The 21,928-nt window shown below is 51.0% G+C and overlaps 1 protein-coding gene across 3 annotated transcripts; it reads left to right on the forward strand.

Moving 5' to 3' along the window:
- Positions 1-278: 278 nt before the first annotated feature.
- EWSR1 (EWS RNA binding protein 1) lies at positions 279-21,561 on the forward strand (the record flags this gene model as incomplete). 3 transcript variants are annotated; one of them, XM_082066226.1, is made up of 17 exons in its annotated part: positions 279-354; positions 3,318-3,354; positions 3,605-3,656; positions 5,959-6,082; positions 10,805-10,991; positions 12,240-12,407; positions 13,125-13,339; positions 13,867-14,047; positions 16,867-16,904; positions 17,435-17,467; positions 18,161-18,279; positions 18,813-18,942; positions 19,341-19,463; positions 19,555-19,732; positions 20,091-20,188; positions 20,837-21,113; positions 21,348-21,561. In XM_082066226.1, the coding sequence occupies 17 exons, from the start codon at positions 279-281 to the stop codon at positions 21,385-21,387; spliced, it is 2,076 nt and encodes a 691-aa protein (XP_081922352.1). In that variant the 3' UTR covers positions 21,388-21,561. The 3 variants fall into 3 exon arrangements, with proteins under 3 accessions (XP_081922352.1, XP_081922353.1, XP_081922354.1); XM_082066227.1 differs by having other exon boundaries at positions 16,870-16,904; XM_082066228.1 differs by lacking the exons at positions 17,435-17,467; positions 18,161-18,279; positions 18,813-18,942; ... (3 more) ...; positions 20,837-21,113; positions 21,348-21,561 and having other exon boundaries at positions 15,621-16,903.
- Positions 21,562-21,928: the final 367 nt, after the last annotated feature.

Raw genomic sequence — 21,928 nt, forward strand, 5'->3', positions numbered from 1 at the left:
TGCTCCGCCTTCCGGCACAAACGGCTCTTGCGCGACGGTCCCTAACGGCTCTGGGCTGTACCATCCATCGGCCCGATGGGGGAACAGGGCCCAGAGCCGCGGGAGAACCGCCCTCCCGAGCGGTCGCTGCTGTGGCGCAGGGGTGGGTCTCTGTTGTCTGTGCGGAATGGAGACCCCGGCAGGGCGGCGGGGCGGGGTGAGACGAACCTTCGGTGCGCGGCCGCCCGCGGGCTCCCCCCTCCGCCGCCGTGGTCCGTCCCTGCGGGGCGGGGCGGCGCATGCGCAGCGCGGGGCGGCGGCGGCGGCCGGACGTTGGGAGCGCGGAGGAGGAAGGCGAGAAAATGGCGTCGACGGGTGAGCGGGGCCGGGGGGGTCGGGCCGGCCCGGGGCCTCCGCGGGGGCTGTCTGGGCGGGAGCGGCTGCAACCGAACCGGCGGCCGCCAGGACGGGCTGAGGCGGGGGCTGGGGCCGGCGGAGGGGCGGGGGGAGCGGGGCCGGGCCGCGGGCCCGTCACGGCGGGGAGAAGCCCCGGGCCCCGCGCTGAGCGCTCCGGCTCTTCCCGCCTGGGCCGCGGCTTTCCCGGCCCCCACCCAGCCCATGTGTCCCCAGCACCGCTGTCCCGGGACCCTCCGGTGCCTCCCGGCGATCGCAGCGCCCAGATTGTCCTTCCTTTGTATTTATTAAAGGATTATTTACATTAGTGGGTCCTTGGTGCTCCAGCACCGGTAGATTCGTCGAGTTCTGCCATTTCAGGAGATCACTGTCCTTACTAAAAGCTTTTACTGTGTCTTCGGCCTTTCTGGTGGCTGTTCAGGACGGTTTCTGGTCCAAATGTAAATTTTTTTGTGAATAAAACCAGTGAAGCATCACAGACGGAAACACGCTTTTGTGTGAGGGTCCAGCTGGATGCGAATAGGTGGAAATTGAGGGTTCCCAACCACTTTTAAAGCCCAGCAGCCAAAGGTTGGACCTCACCGGACAAGGAAACATCACAGAGTGCGGGGAACGTGACTAAAATCACCTTGGAGAGGTTAAAAAAAAAACCAAACAAAACAACACAACAATGTTACTAAAGAGACACGTGCCCGTGGAATTGTCAAAATGGGGTTTAAAAATACGGCTTTCTGCTTAATGCATGGAAATGCTCTTCTGTGGGAGCAGCTATTTTCAGCTGAGCTATTGTGCTCTTGGGCCTTGTGAAACAGAAGGATGAAGATTAATTTCCCCCTGGAAATAAAGGCTCAGAGATGGTTTTAAGTAAATGAACAATAATATTTTTTTTCATGATGTTTCGCGTTAATCTAAATCTGAGCAAAGTCAAAGAGAGGGATTACCGGAGACAAATTGCACATTCGACACCTGGATTTCAATCCTAGAAAGGGGAAAGTGTCGTGTTGAGGTCGGACCGGAGGAGCTGGAAGACAGGACATGTGATGAGTGTTTAACTGAAGCCTGTGTGCGTAGACTGTGGTAACTGAACGGGGCACAGAAGATGAGAGACTGAGGGACCTGGGGGGTTCAGCTGGAGAACAGAAGCTGAGGGGAGACCTTCTGATCTCTGAACTGCCTGAAAGGAGCTTGGAGCCAGGGGGGTCGGGCTCTGCTCCCCAGGAACAAGCACCAGGAGCAGAGGAAACGGCCTCAAGTTGCGCCAGGGGAGGTTGAGGTTGGATGTGGGAACAATTTCTTCCCCAAAGGGCTGTGGGGCATTGGAACAGGCTGCCCAGGGCAGTGCTGGAGTCACCATCCCTGGAGGGTTGGACAGACGGACATGAGGTTCTCAGGACATGGGGCAGTGCTAGCGGTTGGGAAATGGTTGGACTTGATGATCTTGGGGGTCTTTTCCAACCAAAATGATTCTGTGAGTCTGGAGGTTTGGGTGGCTGGGGGGTGAGGGGGTTTGGAAAAGAGGAGCAGGGGGTGTCTCGTAGACCCAGGGGAAGATGGACAAGGGGGAATGGGCATTAATGTTTTTTAACACTCAGGATTTAGCAGAGCATAGAACCATGTGTAGACTGGAAAAAAAAAGAGCAGCAACCCTGTATTTAACAAGCTAGATTTTTCAATATTAAGCCTGACAACCTGTAGGGAAAGCAGGAGCGGTGCCAGAGCAGTTTAGCAGCTTTAGCGGCGCATCCCCAGAACGAGGAAGCCTTCGGATGGCAGTTCAGCGGTTTATTATCATGCACGGTGTTTCTGTTGTCTTCCTCGTGTCCTCATACCGATTCCTGTGCTCTGGTGCAAGATCGAAATAATTGATATCTGTGAAAAATCACTGCCGGAGTTACGACGATTCCTTTCCTGTCCTTCAACACGTCCGCCAGGGGCTGAGCTCTGGCATCAGCGCAGGAGGAAAAGCCGTAAGCTGGGGAGGAGCATAAGACAGTTTAATTAGGGGTGAATCCGCATCCTGAAGATACAGGAGGTTCTGGTGTATGAAAAGAGTGTTTTTAAAATGATCCCTGGTGCCCAAAGATGCAATTGCGATAGAAACACTGAAATCGCGTCCCGCACACAACTACGCGGCTCTGCCGGTGAAAAGCTCCACTAACGTCCAGCGGCAGATTCCTGATCTCTTCTCCCGGCAAAGCTGGGATCTACCTGGCAAAGTCTGGCCTAAGCCACAAATTCATCATTTGCTCTGGAAGTCTGGATGGAAACTGGAGTTATCTTGGAGTGAAAACGAACTTTTAGGAGCTGTAATCATCTTAAATATAGCCTCGGAATCGCCATGTGGATGCATTTTCCATCCCCGCCAGCAAACCACTTCAGTGTAGACTTTCCTGCTCAGATTTTCAGGCTTTCAGTTCTCTAAATCAGAATATTGGCGTGGATCAGGGCTCTGGGGAGGGAATTACTGCCTTGAAACTTTCCAGCCACTCGTTTGCCTCCTGGAAATTTAAATAGAGCGAAGTGTGGTGGTTTCTGCACACCCCAGAGCTCACAACCTGCCCCTTTGAAAGCAGGGGGGTGGGTTTTCAGTGTCAGCCCCAGTGTTTCCTTTGTTCCCAAACAAAACACCCTCCCGCCAGCCCCCTTGGGTGTCATCCAAGGTGGCAGTTAAATTAAAGCAGGGTCATTTGAGATCAAAGTTGCTGCTGCAAACAGCACTAACAATGGAGGGAAGAGTGATTTTTATTTCCTTCCAAAACACTGAAAAAGTGCATTTACCTTCCACTCTTTTGAAAGTGGATTTCCAGTGGTTTATAGCAGTTCTTTCAAGCTGCAGGAGGAAATTCCAGCTGCTGTGCTTTTACACCGTTAATTTTGTTAAGCCTTTGTCAACGTTTTTGTCTTTCTTTTTCCTTTTCTTGTAGATTATAGTACCTATAGCCAAGCTGCAGCTCAGCAGGGGTAAGTAGCGTTATGGTCTTATCCTCTCTTTTTTAAGAAGATGTAATATAAGTATATAATAATTGCGGTTTAGTCTTAACTTGGGTATGTTTGTAAATCCTATGGTTTTCCTTTAGCTTTTAGATTTTGCATTGTCATAGTATTTGAGCAGAAAACATTTGGATATGAGCAAATCGTCTTGTGCTACAAGTTTTGCGCGAGTCAGAAATACAGGGATGCATTATAAATGGCTTTAAATTTGTTTTTCCAGCTACAGCGCGTACGCACCTCAGCCGGCTCAAGGATATGCACAGACCACCCAGGTAAAACACGGGACGGTTTTATAGTTGCTGCTGAATCACATAATCTTCCAGTAAACTTCACGGGGCTCTGCCAGCCACGAAAACGCTGCAGCAACTTCAAAATCTGTCATTAAAAGCTGTCTTGGAGCTTCCCACCCAGCTCAAACCGCTTGTTGAAAATGAAAACAACCCAAATGTCCAGGAACCTCAACAGTCACCTTCGTTGGTGATATATCCGAGATTAAGGTGGTTGTTGTCGAGAGGATTATAAAAGCCTCCTTCTGGGTGTATGTTTGACACCACCATGTTGGTGGATGTTTTACTCAGTGATGTAGGAGAGAAAAACCTAAAAAAAAAGAGGGGGGGAAATTGCCGTTTGTGAGATTGCAGCAGTTGGGCAAAGAAGGAGGAAATAGATATTTTCACAGAGGTATTGTTGCTAAAACTATTAATACTCTCAGTTGGCTAGACTGCAAAATGATGCTGATCTTTAAGAGATTAATTAAACCATGTTTCTTTTTGATCTGTAGAATCCAAATTACTAAAACCACATTTGTACACACACAGCGAGTGTGTTTTCAAAGGTGAACTTGTGTCCTCAAGAAGTGGCCTAGGTTAATTTTTCCCTGCCTCTCCAGAGAGGTTTCTGAAGGGAAAATCCTGCCACCCAGGAGTGTATCTGTATTACAGAGATAAAAACCATCACATTGTCCAGTTGGAGTGTTACCAAGCAGCTTTTAATGGACTAATTTTGGTTGTGGCAGCAGCTTGGCTACCAGAGGTGCAGGTGACACGGAAGGGCAAGTGTAAGAACATGAGGCCATGACAACAGCCTCTAATATGAGACTAAAACCAAGTAAATGAACCAACTAAACTCAGCTGTGGGCAAATAGCCATGGGAAGTTTGCAGCATTTTCTGCCTCCTGATGTAGCATGGACCTGTTGGAGAGGGGCTGGAGGAGCCACAGGAATGATATGAGGCTGGAACAGCTCTGCTGGGGGACAGGCTGAGAGAGCTGGGGTGTTCAGCTGGAGAAGAGAAGCTCCGGGGAGACCTTAGTGTGGCCTTTCTGGACTTAAAAGGGGCTGATAAGAAAGATGGGGACAGACTTTTGAGCAGGGCCTGTTGTGATAGGACAAGGGGTGATGGTTTTAAACTAAAGGAGGGAGATTCAGGCTGGACATGAGGAAGAAATTGTTGCCCTGAGGGTGGTGAGAGCCTGGCCCAGGTTGGCCAGAGAGGTGGTGGCTGAACCATCCCTGGAGACATCCCAGGCCAGGCTGGACGGGGCTCCGAGCAACCTGAGCTGGTGAAGATGACCCTGCTCATGGCAGGGGGGGCACTGGGGGAGCTGGGAAGGTCCCTTCCCACCCAAATTATTCTGTGATTCTATGATATTCAATCTAGTCAAGGCTTTTCTACTTTTGGTGAAATCTGCAGCCTGAGGTCAGGGAGGCTGGCTCATGAGTAACATGGCCTTAGATCCCGAAAGGTGTTTAAGTTCCGAGCTCCCATAAGGGTCAGTAAATCCCTTTGAGAATCTGGACATTAAAACTGTCTTCCCGTCGCGTCTTGAGCTGTAACTAGAGTTTTATCCTCAGCTGAGCTGCTGGTAGCCCAGAGCTGGTGCCTGGTGTTTGAGGAGTTGGTTTGCGGTGCTGTCTTTGTGATTGAGCCAGATGATGGACAGACACCGTGGTTTAGTGATGGTCTGGACTGGAAAATGAGCTGCAGGGATGGTGTGAGCTGAGCTCCCACTGAACACAGAGGCACCGGGATGGTTTGGTGATGGCAAAGCCTTGGGTGCTTCCGCTGATACCGCCCTCGGATACCTGCATAAGCTCCTGTTTTTCAAACTGTTGGCTGGTGCACATGAAGAATATGCAAAACAACTTAATGGGAGTCTTAAATAGGTTTTGTGTTGAAGTAACTGGCTTGTTTTACTTTGCCCTCTGAGTAGTCCCACTCCCCGTGTACCCCTCGGGAGGTACCTATGAGCGTTGATGGGTGCTCAGGTAATTACAAGGAGCTGGGTGCTTTTATGTTTTGCTTTATGTAGAGCAGAGGTGTGTTGTGAAAGTGTAAGAGGCTGCCCCTCTGGCATTGAAAAATGGTGTTTGTAACATCATTACAGATCTAAACTGAAATTTGCAGCAGTGCCCAAACTCACAGTAGCCTTGGCTTGACTCTGGTTGCTTTCAGTACATCAGTTAACACAGACCCCCATCTGTGCACAGCACCGAAACAGCCTCTGTGTGTCTCGCTGCATCACCTGTGAGTCACTTCTGTTCATAAATTAAATTTGTGTCATGTTTGGAGCAGACGTACGGGCAACAGAGTTACGGAACCTATGGACAACCCACCGACGTCAGCTACACACAGCCCCAGACGACCGCCACGTACGGGCAGACTGCGTACGCAACATCCTACGGGCAGCCTCCCACTGGTAAGACCCCCGTTCCTGCAAGGCCTGGCTTATCCTGGGACGAGAGTTAAGCTCAAGTCAACCTTGGGGGGCTCTGAATTACTGTGGGCAGCTCCGATGTGGAAACAGCTCCTTCCTCGAGAGCCTTCCTTGAGCGAAGGGCAGTTTAAAGCGATGCGAAGCTGCGGGTGGGCTGAGGAGTAAATAAATATGCCTGTTTAATTTTTCAGGAAGCGTTTTGGGTGCTGGTTCGCGCTGCGGAGCTAAACGTGGGGGCAGAGCCTGCGCTCGGGCTGCTCTCACAACCTCAGCACCTCGGTTGCCTGAAAATCAAACGGGTGGAAGTGACATGTGCCTGTTCTGATAGTTGTACCCTCTACTTTTTGTCTTGTGCTTCCCACAGTAGAAGGGACCAGTACAGGTTTGACTATCCTGCTCGCTCTTGCATGGAAAACACCATCTCATCCCGTCTGAACTCGTGGTGTTAACCCTTTAGGTCTCCCTTGGTTTTAGCGCTAAAAACGTCCAGCGTCAGTGCGCGCACACAATGTCAGTAAGAATTTGCTGGGCTGTGGTGCTGTTTGCCGTCCCCACGTCTTTCTAAAGACTCCGAGTGGCGTACTTTATGGATAAAATTAATGACAGCCCTGCCGAGACATTTTGGGTGAATCTAACCCTGTTACCCGACCGTTTCCTAAAGGGTGAACAGCACGGTTAGACACGTCCAGCCGTCTCCACCACCACCGGTGCATGTTCCATGGTGTCTTTGGATTCCCAGTGCAGATGCATACGTCACATGTTCATTAACATGCTGTCAATTATTCCACCGTGTGCTCTTTGAATGGGAGTTTTGTATGTGCAAGTGTCTTAATGTCTGAAAGAAACTACTGAGATACTGCTCAGTTCTGGTGTATTTTGACTGACTATTCAGGAAACTTTGAAAAAGAAAGTAAATTTTCCTCCAAGTAAGGCCCTGGGTGCCGTTTTCTGCAGGTTCATCATTTACTTTGAGAGATATTATAAACATTTATTAGAGCGGGAGCTTCCTGAAATACTTCCCAACGCAAGGGAATGCCAGGACAGACAGGCAGCGGGGTGTCTGGCCACAGAAATCATTGAGGAACGCTTCACCAAGAGAGAAAATATTAACCTATAGTCTATCCGGTTGTACAGCACTTAAAATATTGAATATTTTACACGGGTAAGGACTATTTCTGCCTGACAATTAGCACTTTTTAAAGGCAAAACGCTTCTTTTCATCAAAAAGGCAAAAACAAACTGGAGAAGCGCTCAAGCAAAAGATCGTGTCAGACCTTGGAGTGGGATTTGCCTCAATCCGCACTGGTCTGGAGTGGGACGGGCGATGTTCTCCAGGCAAAGCGCCAGGCTGGATTTATTCTTCCTACACCTGCCTCTCGGTGAGGAGCCAGCGCTGTGCAAACGAGACTGATGGTGCTTAAAGCCCGTCTCTGCCTTTCGCACTAAATAAAGCCCGGGGTGTTGCCTGGGGCATCTTTACGCTCTAAGAGACCTGCAATTTTTGTGGTTGAATCTCCATTTATTTTTCCTTGTAGCAGAGGGATGTCTGAAATTACTTCAAAGCAAAGTGGCCTTTTTTTTGTCCTAACAGCTTATTTTTGGGGGGTAAGATGCTCTTGTGGTCAGGGAAATTCAAATCCTGTGCAAGAATGGCAGACAGGATCCCTCCATGTGCCCCAGAACCCCAGGTAAGGGCTGTTTCCACCTGCCCAAAGACCTTTCTGTCCCAAACTCTCCGCCATCCAGCCTTGCACCAGCTCCTGGGCCACCTGAGGTGACAGTCACCACCCAGGTTGTGCTTCTTCCCTCCCCAGGGCTGTAGGAAAAGGCATCTTTGGGTTGTCCTGGTGATTTTCTTACAGCCAAATGAGGTTTGGGGACCTGCAGGCTCCTCCACAGCCCCCCGGACACCGAGTGGATTAGGGGATTAATTGGCAGCATCAAATCTGTGGTCATTTGTGCTTTAATTGCTGCAGTGTAAAAGCGTGAATTCCAGAGTAAAATAAAGAGCTGCATCCCTGAGGGTTATTGGATTTCTGAGAGTGTCGTTTGGGGGCAAAGACATTTCAGATGTTCAAATATGAATCTACTTCAAGTCACTAAATGGGAATTACTCTCTAAATTAGACACAGCCAGCCCTGACTTCCCTTTTTTTAACCTGTGAAAATCGGGATAGGTATGTTTTAAGTTTCTAATGAGCACACCCATAGCTGTCTTGTCTCCCTCACTGGTAGAAGCTCGCGGTGCCAAAGTGGGGTCAGGTCTCTTTGGGCACACAGACCCCCCTGAGTAGCTTTTAATTCTGCTTGTGTCAGAGAGGAGCCTTCAAAAACTGCTGCTAGCTGATGCGAAGCGGCTTATTTCAGAATAAATCTCTTTGAATGCAGTGTTTTTGGTTGGTTTTCTCTCAGGAGCAAATCCTGCAAGGTTCCCCTCCACCTGAAGAATTCCTAGACTCGAATTAAGGTTTTCCTTGTAGGCTTTGATACTTTGAGGAGAAATCAAAGGCTATCAAAGTTCTTCTGTTACCTTTTTCTTACAGTATCTGTTCTGGAGATTTGCTGTTTCTCTTACTGACCGATGGGGGAAGGAGAGAGAAGTAATGTGAACATCCCCCTCAAAAATCCAGCTCTTGAGGATTTTCAGAGTACCAAAACTAAGCTGTTGAAATGAAAATTGAGGCCAGTGGGATGTTAAATCACTGCCTTGCCTTTCTTTGGTGCAAACTCTTCCTGCTGCACACACACAAAGGAAATGCTCCATCTTGAGCTGATACATTAAAATTCAGGGTTTTTTTGTCCTCCCTTTTGCTCCATTGGCAGGTGTGAGCAAACCTGCTCCCTTGCTTGATGTGGGAGGGTAGGGCCGTGGTTTTAGTGGCAGACGGTGCTTTTGCAAACAGCCATTTTTTTAGTGAGCGGTCAGGCTTTGGCCACTTAAGGATTCCTTTCACTTCTGGTGTCGGTGCTCTCTGTGGAAATGCTGACGTTTCCGTGGTTTGGACTGTCTAAATTTGTCCGACGCTCTAAAAATCATCCTCATTTTATCCCATTGGGCATCATGCCGTTCACCCTGCTCAGCGACACGTGGAACAGGGCTTTGCTTTTCAGAGAACTCCTCACCAAAAAGAAACGGTGACTGTGACAACTGGTGATTCGTGCCGGTTATTTCCTGGTGGGAGACGAGCTCACTCTCTCACTTTCATCTTTCCAGGTTGGCAGAGCTGCGGCGTGGAGGCGTTTGGTAGGAGGGGGAACGCAGGGCAGGAGGACTGAGGCTTGTGTGAGCAGGCAGGGGCAGGTGACACGAGTGTCCCCTTCATCAGGATCCTCAGACTAACCCGTAAACCCAAGAGCATCGCACAGGATAGAAAACTGCAGTTTATTTTTTAAACTAAAGCGCTGTGCAGACTTCCTCCTCTCGCTCCTCTTCCTCTTTCCTCGCCGGTTCAGAGAGGCTTTGGGAAAGGTTCCGATTTTGTGGCAGGGTCAGCAAGATGTTGAAATACCACGGGGCTTCAGGAGGACACGCTGTGTTCTGATGGAACTCCATTTGTTTTGTAAATGAGGGAATCAAAATAAAAAGCTACAGCACAATTTGCCTAAAATGCTGTATAGTTAGAAGGAAGAGTATGTCACAAGTGTCCTGTGTTTATTAAAAATAAGAAGCGATGGAGAAGCTGTTACCTTAATTGATGTAATTAAGATCACGTCAGTAAGACTGAGATCAGTCAGCTGCTCTTTGGCAGTTGATGTTTTATATTTTTAGTAAGTCAGCTTCTGCTAACAAAGTTTTTAATTGATCTTTTTTTATATATAAGCCTCTGTTTCATAATTTGAAAACCTGCTCGCAAGGTTCTCAAACTAAAAAAGCTGCCATGTTAATGCTGGGTTTATAATTTGCCTTTGTGACGAGCCACATAGTCAACTAAATTATACAGCGGCGGCTGCTGGAAAGACTCATTGAAATGTAGCTGTTTCAGGGTCATGGATATTCTTGTAAAATTGTTTAGAAATAAATGTGTGAGCTGTAAGGGTTTTACCTAAATCAAACTGGAATTCTAAGAAAAGTGAAGGTACATAAGACATCAGGAGCTACTTTGTCTTTTTTGACGTTTCTCTTAAGTCAAAGCAAATGTAAAGTTGCTTTTCTTTTGTTTCCAGAATTACTGATTTGAACTAGGACTTCACAAATGGCTCAGAAAGACTTCTCACGTCAGCCTGCTGCTGTTTTCTGCTCTGATTTGTCAAAAAAGCTGAAAGGATGGGACCGTACTTCTTAAATCAATTGGATTTCTTTTACCGCAGGGCTGACAGGAGCTTTGTTTAGCTTTCCTGCATTGAGAAGATGCTGCGTGCCTCAGCGTGCCCCGTGTGTGCATTGTTGCGCTAACTGGGAGCTCCGGGAGCTGTAAACAAACCGCTTTGGATGCTGATGGAAGGCTGGTTTCCAGAAAGCTCCTTGGAGCGGGGTTTTTGAATGGCGAGGGTAGAGCTGGGGCTGTAGGCTGAGGCTTCCCAGGGCAGGGGGTTTCTCTGAGGAAGGTAAAGGGTTAATTCATCATTTTTGAGTTATCTGCGATATTTTTGCAGTGGTAAAACCGGTGCCGTACCCACGGGCTAATAAACCATCTCCAGCAGTTCAATAATGTGAAATGTTAGCACCGAAAGCTCGCCAAACTGAATCTGATGTGGTCTGTTGTAGGTTATACTGCGCCGACCGCCCCCCCGGCATACAGCCAGCCGGTCCAGGGCTACGGCACGGCCGCCTACGACACCAACACCGCCACGGTTACCACCACCCAGGCTTCCTACGCCGCACCCTCCGCTTACGGCACCCAGCCTGCCTACCCGGCCTACGGGCAGCAGCCCACCGCTCCCGCTCCCGCAAGGTAACCTCGGCTCCTCTCCTCCCAGCGCAACTGGGAGCCACTGGTTTTGCTCAACGCCTTTTTTCCGCCCGTCGTGCTTGAGCGTCGGTCTTGCGATCCTGGCAGGTTGCGGGGCTGGGAAGCTGTGTGGGAAGGTTGTGCTCCGGCGCGGTGAGTCAGCGCTGTTACTGAGAGACGAGGAGAGCGACCGAGCAGCAAAAACGGGCTCTTGACTCACGATGTGGAACAGAAAATGGACCAGTCTGACCAATCTTGAGTCACAGGGTCGGGCAGGATACCGTTACGTACTGTGACTTCTTGAGTGGATGTACGCAGAGTAGGCCATTTCCTTTTTAAATCTTTTGTGTCTGGGCACCACAATGGTATATTTAGTTTAATTGTTTGCTCAGGATATGAAAGATTTAGCATACATAATGGAAACTTGTTTAGTAGTCAGAAAAACCGCTTTATTTGTTTACCTGGTGTTTGTAGCAACCGCTCCAGTGAGGAAAGGCGGCACTTGGCACAGCTCTGTGTCTGTCACATTACACTTTAAGTATGAACCCTGACATCGTGTAAAATCATTTTTTCCCAGCTTGTATGACAAAAGTAGTTTAACTCTTTTTACTCTGCTCTGATAAACTAAGTGTTTATAAGAGATTATAAACCGTATGGGACAAATGAAAAGGAAGGGGACATGTGCAAAGCGTTCCCTTTCTTTTCAGGCCTTGAGAGTTAATACTAAACGTAGAGTCACAGAACAGTTTGGGTTGGAAGAGACCTTTAAAGGTCATCTAGTCCAACCCCCAATGTCCTTTCCCTTTCATCGGGTAATGTATATAGGGCAATATCTGCTTGCTCTGGATTCCAAACCAAACAATGGTGCATTTAACTGGCTGCTTTTGAGCTCATAGTTTCCAAGCATTGTGCAAAACCAGCTGGACCTGCTGACCATTTTACTGGATGTTTTCACACCCTCGGCTCAATTCTAGAGCCAAAGTCTGAACCCTCTGCTCTCTGTTCAGGGGGCTGCCCAGGCCTTTCCTGATGGCAGTGTGAGTACTCAGTCAGCAAGTGCTAAAATATTTAGTGTTTAATGAACCTCTATTAGCTGCTGCCAGAGTGCCTGACACCGATACGGTGCCAGCTTGTCATGCCACCCAAAGAAACAGGTATTGCCACTGTCCTGGGGAAATCTGAGCCCCTTTGCTGCTCCCAGAGGTGAGGCTGCACTCCAACGATTCCTTCTTGTCCTGTATTGCTCCACAGACCCCAGGATGGCAGCAAACCAGCAGAGACCAGCCAGCCACAGTCAAGTACGACGGGCTACAGCCAGCCCAGCCTGGGCTACGGCCAGAGCAACTACAGCTACCCCCAGGTGCCTGCCAGCTACCCCATGCAGCCCGTCACCGCACCACCCTCCTACCCGCCAACCAGGTAACGTCCCCGCAGGCTCAGCCTCCTGCAAACTCAGGTTCGCTTGGGCAAAAAGGGTTTTCTCAAAGGATTTTAAATGAAAAAGGAGGTTTGGTGTCCTGGGAAGAGGAAGGCGTGGTTCTTGTTGCTGCACGTCTTGTGGTAGGGAGGATGAAACTGTGATTGAGTGTCTCTGCGTGCGCACCTGTAATGATTACAGATCTTTTTAAGAAATTTCCTAGATGTAGATTGTGTTACAGTGACCTTTTACTACCTCCTTACACATGGCTTTGTCAAGAGGCTCACCTCTTCCCCTCAAGTGTCTTTAAAATGCTGATGCTGACTTCTAAAGTGTATGTTTTGAAATGCCCAAAGCCCGAGGTGCATGAGGGGGAACTATTCTATTACTCATCGGCTGACAGTATTTCAGTGCCGAGGCAGAACGGGAGACTGTTACTTGCTTTGCTGCTGATTTTTGCCGCTTCTGCCTCTTTCTAGAGGTATGAATAAATTGTGAACAGCCGCGTGGATTTTGCTTTTAGCGATCTACCAGGTTTATTTTGTCTCCTGATGGTGAACTAGCCTCCATAGGATGACTTCACCTTTTAAAACAGTTTACAACAGCACATATGGCTCATAATTGCATTACCTTCTGGCGTGAGCCGCTTCTGCAGCCTAATGCACAACGATGGTGAATTGGCTCGTCTTCCCACCTTTTCAATGCTTTTCTTTTCCCAGCTATTCCTCCAGCCAGCCAAGCAGTTACGATCAGAGCACTTACTCGCAGCAGAGCACCTACGGGCAGCAGAGCACCTACGGACAACAGACTAGTTATGGCCAACAAAGCAGCTACGGGCAGCAGCCCCCGCCAACCAGTTACCCGCCCCCAACGGGATCCTACAGCCAGGCCCCGAGCCAGTACAGCCAGCAGAGCAGCAGTTACGGCCAGCAGAGTGAGTGAGCTCCGCAGAGCCCCGCCATGCCGGGGAAAAGGGTCATTCTCCCTCGTCCTTGCAGGGCGAGCTGTCTCCAAAGGCAGTTTGGCGTAATTTGGGGTCTAAAGCTTGTAGCTGTGTTGAAGGGAGAGCATGTTGTAACTGGGTTTTGCCTTTTCTTGCTGAAAATCGGCTCGCCTGGTGCGGTGGCGAGTCACGATGCTCCCCCTCGGTGTTGCAGAGGTGCACAGGTGGGTGGAAAACACAGAAGCACAAAATACTGTTTTGGACAAGACTCAGTGTAAACAGTTCTGCTAGGACAGGCGGCAGTTCTGCAGAGGTCGGACTGGTACGGCCTAACGTAAAACTCATCCTTAAATTAACACATCCTTAAATTAACGCTGTTGCTGTAAGCGCTGTAGCAAATTATTGTCGCGATTACATTCTGGTGCTGAAGGCAGGTAAAAGGGCTTAAAAAGGGGACAGGCAGCTTCAACCAACTCTTGTCTGCAGCTCCCTGACATTTTTGTTACAAACTTCCTCAGGCTCGTTCCGTCAGGACCATCCCAGCAGCATGAACGTGTATGGACAGGATTCCGGAGGCTTTTCAGGCTCAGGAGATAACCGGAATATGAGCGGCCCTGATAACCGGGGCAGGGGAAGAGGGGGATATGATCGCGGAGGCATGAGCAGAGGTGGGCGGGGAGGAGGACGCGGTGGAATGGGGTAAGAGCAAATCTTTTCTCCTTTTACCTAATTCTGGTTTACCCATAGGATTTGAAATGGAAAGAAGGGACTGAAAGGCTGACATTCCCAACGGTACTTCCATGGGGAACATCTCTCTAGTAGCATTGTTTCTAATCCATGGAAATGTTATCCTAGGGGAAATAAGAGCAGGATCTATTTTTTGTTTATCCTGCAGTGGGTTGGGCCCCGGGGCGGGGAATCAGGGGATTTGCTAAACCTGGAACTTTCAGCTCCCTTCGTGGTCGCGCAGAGGTGAAATCCTCTGTGGGGTTTAACAGTAACTCTGGATCGAACACACACAAACCAGGAGTCACTCCCTGTGCCTCACTAGTGGGATCTTGTCAGGTCAGGTACGTACAAGGCTGGCGGCTCCGCTCAGCCCGGTGTTCTGCCGCCGGCCTCTCCACCTTAGCAGTAGCACGCGGAGCTACGTCCCTAAGTGTGCGCCCAGGGCCGATTTCTGCTGTCAAAGCCACGACTCTGAGTGGCCAGAACACTTAGAGCTTGGTTGGAGAGTGAAGAAAGACCCCAAGAAAGTAAAAGAGATGAGGTTTGGCTCCCGGGACTGCTCCCTCTCGGAGCTTTCAGGTCATCTAAACCAGTTTGGCCATTTTAACTGATGGCAAAATCTGGTTTGGTAAACCTGCACCTTCAGCACTGTGTCTGTCCGGGATGCTTGTTTCGGTAGTGGCGAGGAAGGAGGATTCATCCCAAAGGTTCCTCAGAGAAGGCAGCTGTGGCTTTGTGTGTGTTCCATCCCTTCCCGCTGTCGCTCAGAGCTATGCAGAGTGTCCCCCGGCGCACGCGGGGTGTGGGAGGCGCAGTGCTGACCCCCCTCCTCGGCAGGACAGCCCGAATCGCAGCTGCTCCTCCATAGGCAACTTCTCGAGGTGTTTGACAACCTGGTGCCAACCAGGGTTTGGCAGTCGATAGTCCCATTCTGCATAGCTCTGGCGAAATGAATTGAAGTGGCATGAAATCTTTATCGGAGAAATACAAGTACTGGTGTGTGGAAAGAGAAGAAAATGAGTGGCTCTTGTTGGAACACGTCTGGCTTGAATTGGCTCGAGTGGAACGAGAGTTCCACGGTTCTGCATAAAGATTTCACCCATGATGTATTTATCTCTAATGGTTTAAAGTAGATGTAGACACTTGAAATGTCTATCATCACATCTTCAAATTTCTAGCCCCTCCGGAGCTTCTCATGCCAAAGATTTGTCATCTCTCTCTGATTTCACCCCCCCTAATCTGAGCTTAAATTGCGTACGTAGCCATTTCCACCTGACTAGAGCTTTACAAAGAGTCCCCTGCTTTATGGACGTAGACTTGCTGCCGTCCATAGCCAAGGTGGACATCCCAAGGAGCCCCAGGGGCGGGTAGGGGAACTCGGCCCTTCTTATCATGCTGTGGTGATGGATTTCAGTGTCTCCGGCAGGTAAGGAGCTCGATGTTATTAACGTGCCCTTTTTCATTGCCTCGATTATTTGATATTTTCATTGGCTGTTAAACATGGAAACTTTTTAACATGCTTTGTCGCATTTATATGCTACAGGTTACAAAGTGAGAGCCTTGTATACACTTCAGTACTTAAAAAGTACCCGTACTCAGTACTCAGCCGGCAGCATAATGAAAAGTGGGACTAGACACGGTGTCCATATGGAGAGGAAAAATATACATAGAATATTTTTAACCAAATGTATTCATTGTATAAATGGAATCCTTCTGTAACTTTGGTAACTGCCTACTTGTTGTTTGGTAATAAAACCAGAGGAGGTATACTACTTTAGAATTGTGTAACGTTAAAAAGTGTAAACATATATGTTTAAAAAGAGAGACATTACGTAAATGGTGTGTACTTTAAGAAAAGGAGGCAAAGCTGCATGCAACAGCTTGAAACTTTGTATTGACGACTTTGATTTTATCCAGTATTAGAGGTGCAATACTTGCTAGAAAATTAGCGGTGCGCTCCCTCCTCTGCTCGTCTCCTTCCAAATGGTTTCTTGCCTCTCCAAAAAGAGCGAGAAACGTCAAAAATCCTTTTCGGGTGGTGTTTTCCTAATTAACCGGCGCTCGGAAGCGCTTTTAGCCGAACGCTTCAGCCAAAGCTGCTGAGAAAAGCTGCGGCTGCCACTTGGCATCATCGGCACGTGCCGAAATCTTCCCGTTCTGCTCTGTGTCCACAAAGCTGCACCCCCGGCCTTCGAGCCCCCGCTGTGTTCTGTAAGTTCTCCCTCCGCAGAGACTTGTTAAATTCAGTAGCGACCTGAATGTATGGCTTTATAACCGAGGTTTTTAGCGGCAATGTCATCTGAACTGTGTTGTAGGTTATCGCGTTATGGTTTGTCTCCTCCCTTTTGAACTGTTAATGTCAGGGACCCGCGGGCTCGTTTCGCTCCGGTGCTGCGGGAGGCTGAGGGTGCATCTTTATGTACACACAGAGGGGAGGGAGTCGACCAGCGACCGACCCCACGATTCCTCTGAAGCAAAAACCCAATTCAAACCCACCAGAACCCATTTTTTTTTCGCCAAGTATTGCACTGATAATACCCGTACAACTAATGCAAGGCTACCAACAAAGTGGTGTCTCAAACCAGACAAGCGAGGTTGCGTATATGTAAAGGAAATTTGAGCGAGCTGCCCTGAAGAAAGGCATAGTGCCGAGATGAGAGAGAGAGAGACAGATGCATTGTTTGGAGATGTTTTTAGCCAGTGCCCTTCTTCCCAGTGAGCCGCAGCGGCTCCGAGCGGTACTGGCTTTGTAAAGGGAAAGGCCTTCATTTCTTCGTTTATCCCCCCAGCAGCGCTGGAGAGCGAGGTGGCTTCAATAAGCCTGGTGGTAAGTTTTTGAGCATTACAATGGATAGTGTTAAAAAAAAAAAAATTGCAGTCAGTTTTTAGAACAAAGTGTAATTTTGTATTCGTTTTAAGTGCTTAAAATGCAACAAGACTGTAATGGGTACTGCCGGCGATGCCTAGGGGTACGCGGTTACAGGACACAGGGTAACGTGGAAGAATTGAGCAACCACTTCTGTAATTTGGGGAAAATAAATGGTTTGGATTTAATAATTTTTTGGTTTTTTCGTAAAGTAACTTTTGATTAATGAACGTAAAACCAATTGGCCTGGTAAAGCATTAAAAAAAAAAAAAAAGGCGTAATAGTGGTTAATGGTTTGAAAAGCTGCTAAAAATAGCAAAACCGATCACCAAGTAAAGGTGCATTGCTGATGTTTGGGCAATGCGGGTCAATTTGAGTTTAACCAGCGCCATCGAACGGTGGTTATATGTAGATAGAGTTGTGTGTGTCGGTTCTTCAGCCCGCAGGGCCTGCACTAACACGCCTTCTTATGATTCTTTCCCGACTGGCAGGACACATGGAGGAAGGACCAGACCTTGATTTAGGTAATTACCAAGATCTGCTTGGATTCTCTCCCAGGCTCCAAGAGCTCCGTGCCCGTCTGCGGGAGCGTAAGGCTGCTCCACCATTTGCAGTCGCTTTCTGGCCATTTTATTTCTATCTTGATTCCCGGTTCATCAGAACAGCCAAACTGGTGGAAAACTGCATGTGTTTGTAAGGCGCTCACCCTTCTCCGCAGGAGTTGGGGGGATTTGGGGAGCTCTGCAGCTCTGTGAGTCAGTAGAAGCCCTTTTCAGGCAGAATTCGCCTGGAGTTTGTATGTGCTGGTCCGGTAGCCTGTTCTTGTGCCTCTCACCATGCGGCTCTTCCCGTCCCGTCCCGTCCCGTCCCGCAGGGGTGGCTGGAAGTTCCACATCAGCCTCGCAGCATCGCGTGGTGCTGCGGAAAAGGGGGGTCAGGGGAGCCCCAAGGACGCCAAGAGCTTCCTCATGTCTTACCCCCGGTGTCTCCCATGACAACCGAGCGGTTTAACCACGCGATTCTCCACGCCGGGTGTGTGTCTGTCTGTCTGCAGGAGGCAGACGAGCTCAGTGCCTGCGTTTTCATCTCGCTTCATAAATACGCTCATTGAGAGCGAAGCCGCAGCTGGCCCAGGGGGTGACGCGATGAAAAGCCGTGCGTGATGTTGTATCGCTGCCTTTCCTCGCCCCGCGGTGACACCCTGAATTATCTCCTAGGCCCACCTATGGACCCAGACGAGGATTCGGACAACAGTTCCGTGTATGTGCAGGGACTCAATGACAATGTGACCCTGGAGGATCTGGCAGATTTCTTCAAGCAGTGCGGTGTTGTCAAGGTGAGAGGGAACGCGGGGGAGAGGGGTTGCCCACCTCCTCCTGCCCGCACCTCCCTCGTCTCCCTTCAGCCCGTCATCTCCAGGAGCTGGCGGGTCTCTGGGTGGCTGGACATGCACAGCTGGATGCTGAGCTGTAGCTCAAGCGTTCCCAAAGCACCTTTGCAGGGTTTGTCCCTCAAAAGTGTGATTAGGCTTATGAAAGCCCTTAGAGCCACGGATCTGTGGCTGGTGGGACATGTGCGGAGTGTCGGGGTGGTGGGAGCGCAAAGGAGGATGTGAGGAGGCTGCAGCTGGGTTCGTGCACACGGGAGCGGCCGCTGGGGCCTGACAGCACCGTTCTGGGCCTGTTCCTGCACGGGTCAGAGTGTCCGGGCAGCAGCTGCCACCCGTGATAAAGCCAGAAGGGCCCTTTCTTCTGCCATGGAGTCACCAAAATGAGACTCCATTATCTCAAAAGCAGAACAGAGGCAACTAAACTCCCACTCAGCTTTTGGGGAGACGTGACTTGAGGTGACACTTTGCTGTCCCGCTAGATGAACAAAAGGACCGGGCAGCCGATGATAAACCTCTACATCAACAAAGAGACCGGCAAACCAAAAGGAGATGCCATGGTATCTTACGATGACCCATCTACTGCCAAAACAGCCGTCGAATGGTTTGATGGTGAGTACATGGGGTGTGTTTTGGGCTCGAATCACTTCATTCTCGATTTCAGAACTAAATTCTTGTCCGACCAAAGTCGGTGTTTCTGTCCTTAGTGTGTGGAGGATCGTTGTCATTTCAGGCTGGCTCTAGGTTGAGCTTTTGCCTAAGAAGTTCTGGTTTTAACTAGAACAGATAAGCGTGGTGCTTGATTGTAGCTGTCCTTAGCTGCCCAGGCTTCTGTCCTCTGTCACCTCCTGCAGTGGGAGTTTGTCTCAGTCCCACAGGTGGGATTTTACCCTTTTGGTAGAATTTTCGGTGTGATTAACACCTCGCTGCAGTCCTGTGTGGCACCGGCGTCCGGTGAGCGGTGGGAACGCAGAGCACAAAGTGACGCTTTTGCCGTTTACTCCTCCTAGGGAAGGATTTCCAGGGGAACAAGCTCAAGGTCAGCCTGGCGCGCAAGAAGGGCCCGATGAACAGCATGCGGGGCGGGATGCCCCCCCGGGAGCCGCGGGGAATGCCCCCCCCGCTCCGCGGAGGTAACGTCAGCCCCCCGAAGGGCACGGCCGCCGCACCCCATCCTCCCGCCGTGGCCGGTGCCTCCGGGGATTCACGGAGCCTTTCTTACAGGTCCTGGGGGGCCTGGTGGCCCAGGGGGGCCCGGTGGCCCCAGCGGCCCCATGGGCCGGATGGGAGGCAGAGGTGGAGAGCGGGGAGGCTTCTCCTCGCGAGGACCGCGGGGATCCCGGGGAAACCCCTCTGGTGGGAGCGTCCAGCACCGCGCCGGCGACTGGCAGTGCCCCAACCCGTAAGTGTCCCCTGCTCCCAACGGCACCGCAGCTCTGCCTTGGCCTGACGGTGCTGTGGTCACTCTTGCCCGGTGACAACAGCCGTCCTGTGTCTGGGAGCACCAAGGAGGGGCTCGTAGTCTGAGGTGCTGCCTGGGATAATTGGGCCTTTCCCAAAGTAACGTGCTGGGCCTTTCCAGGAAGTTCAGGGCTGGCATCACTTCTGGGGGGCTGGTGGACTCGCTACAGGTCCTGCTGAGCAGCTTTTCCCTCTCTGTGCTGGGACATCGCGCTCCCGCCGACGGCCAAGCAGCACTTTGGAGCGTTATCCAGCCAGGACTGTCCCCCCGGTCGTTGCTAATCGGTGTTTTTACCCAGGGGCTGCGGAAACCAGAATTTCTCCTGGAGAACGGAGTGTAACCAGTGCAAGGCTCCCAAACCAGAAGGGTTTCTCCCGCCCCCGTTCCCCCCTCCAGGTACGCCTTCCCAGCGCCCTGCGCACCCGCCGCCTCTGGCTCTGCAGACACCCGTGTTCCCACCCCCTGCCCCGCGCTGCGGCTCCCGGGGGCGGCTCCTCTGGGCTCAGAGCTGCTGGGTCTTTACCCGTCCTCAGGCTGTGACCTGGAGCCTGGGACAGCTCTGCCCGCTGTCCCCCTGTGTGTTCCAGCTCTTGGGAGCCACCCAGGCTCTTCCTTGGGGCTCTCTGCAGCACTTGGCTTCCCTAAAGCACCTGTGTCACCTCATTAGCATCTTCTTAATGAGCCTCTGGAGGAGATGCTGGGTGAGCTGCGCTTGCCTGCAGCATCTCGGGGTTCCCAACAGCTCGGCCTCAAGTTGCGCCAGGGGAGGTTGAGGTTGGATGTGGGAACAATTTCTTCCCCAAAGGGCTGTGGGGCATTGGAACAGGCTGCCCAGGGCAGTGCTGGAGTCACCATCCCTGGAGGGTTGGACAGACGGACATGAGGTTCTCAGGACACGGGGCAGTGCCGGGTTGGGTTAATGGTTGGACTCCATGATCTTGAGGGGCTTTTCCAACCAAAATGATTCTGTGATTGTCTGGATGTTCTCCCATTTTTTGGGCGGGGTGGAGTGGGTGGCTCTGAGGGCTTTCTCCTCTCTCCCAGGTGGAGACCGCGGCAGGGGCGGCCCCGGGGGGATGCGCGGCGGGCGAGGAGGTGGCCTCATGGACCGCGGGGGACCCGGGGGCATGTTCAGAGGTGGCCGCGGTGGTGACAGAGGTGGATTCCGAGGCGGCCGGGGAATGGATCGAGGTGGCTACGGAGGAGGCGGCCGGCGAGGAGGAGGAGGCGGCGGCCCCGGGGGGCCCCCCGGACCCCTGATGGAGCAGATGGGCGGTGGAGGCCGAGGTGGACGGCGTGGAGGACCAGGGAAGATGGACAAGTACGGCTGGGGGGACACGGAGAGCAGGTGGGGGGCCGGGGTCCTCTGTGGAGGGGCAAACCCTGATGTGCAAGACATGGGGACAGGGTAGCACTGGGGCACCTCGGGCAGGGTGGCACTGGGGCCCCACTCCTTCCTCTGTCACCCAGGTTGGGGTGGGGGGCGGGGGGAGCAGGTGGGGACCCCTCCAAAGGTGGGGGGGACGCTGTGACTCACCCGCCCTGTCCCCCGCAGGGGCGAGCACCGCCAGGAGCGCAGAGACCGGCCCTACTGAGACGGACCCGCAGAGCTGCATTTACTACCAGATTTATTTTTTAAACCAGAAAAAATGTTTTAAATTTATAATTCCGTATTTATAATGTTGGCCACAACATTATGATTATTCCTTGTCTGTACTTTAGTATTTTTCACCGTTTGTGGAGAAACATTAAAACCAAGTTCAACGGTAGCGTGCTGAGGTTTTTTCTTTTTCTTTTTTTACACCCTCCCCCCCTCCCCTTTTAAAACCGGTTGTTTAACGCAAACTAAACCCGCGCGACCCCCTCGTGAGCATGCTGTGCGCCCCCCCGGCGCGCGATGAACTGTAACGCTGTTAACGGTTGTGATGATTTTTTTAAATAAAAACTCCCGCTGTTTATAACCGCACCACTGCTGGCCTCCTTGAGAGCGTCCCCCCCGCGGGAACCCGCTCCCGTGTCACCCCCCCCCCGTGTCTCAGTTCCCCCCGTGGGAGCTGTGGGAAGGGCCCGATCCTGTGAGGGGGGGCAGCTCCAACTGGAGGGGTGTGTGATTGCCCCCCGTGTCAAACCCCACCC

Source organism: Streptopelia decaocto (assembly GCF_964273445.1).
Source record: "Streptopelia decaocto genome assembly, chromosome: 15".
In the NCBI taxonomy this organism is placed as follows: domain Eukaryota; kingdom Metazoa; phylum Chordata; class Aves; order Columbiformes; family Columbidae; genus Streptopelia; species Streptopelia decaocto.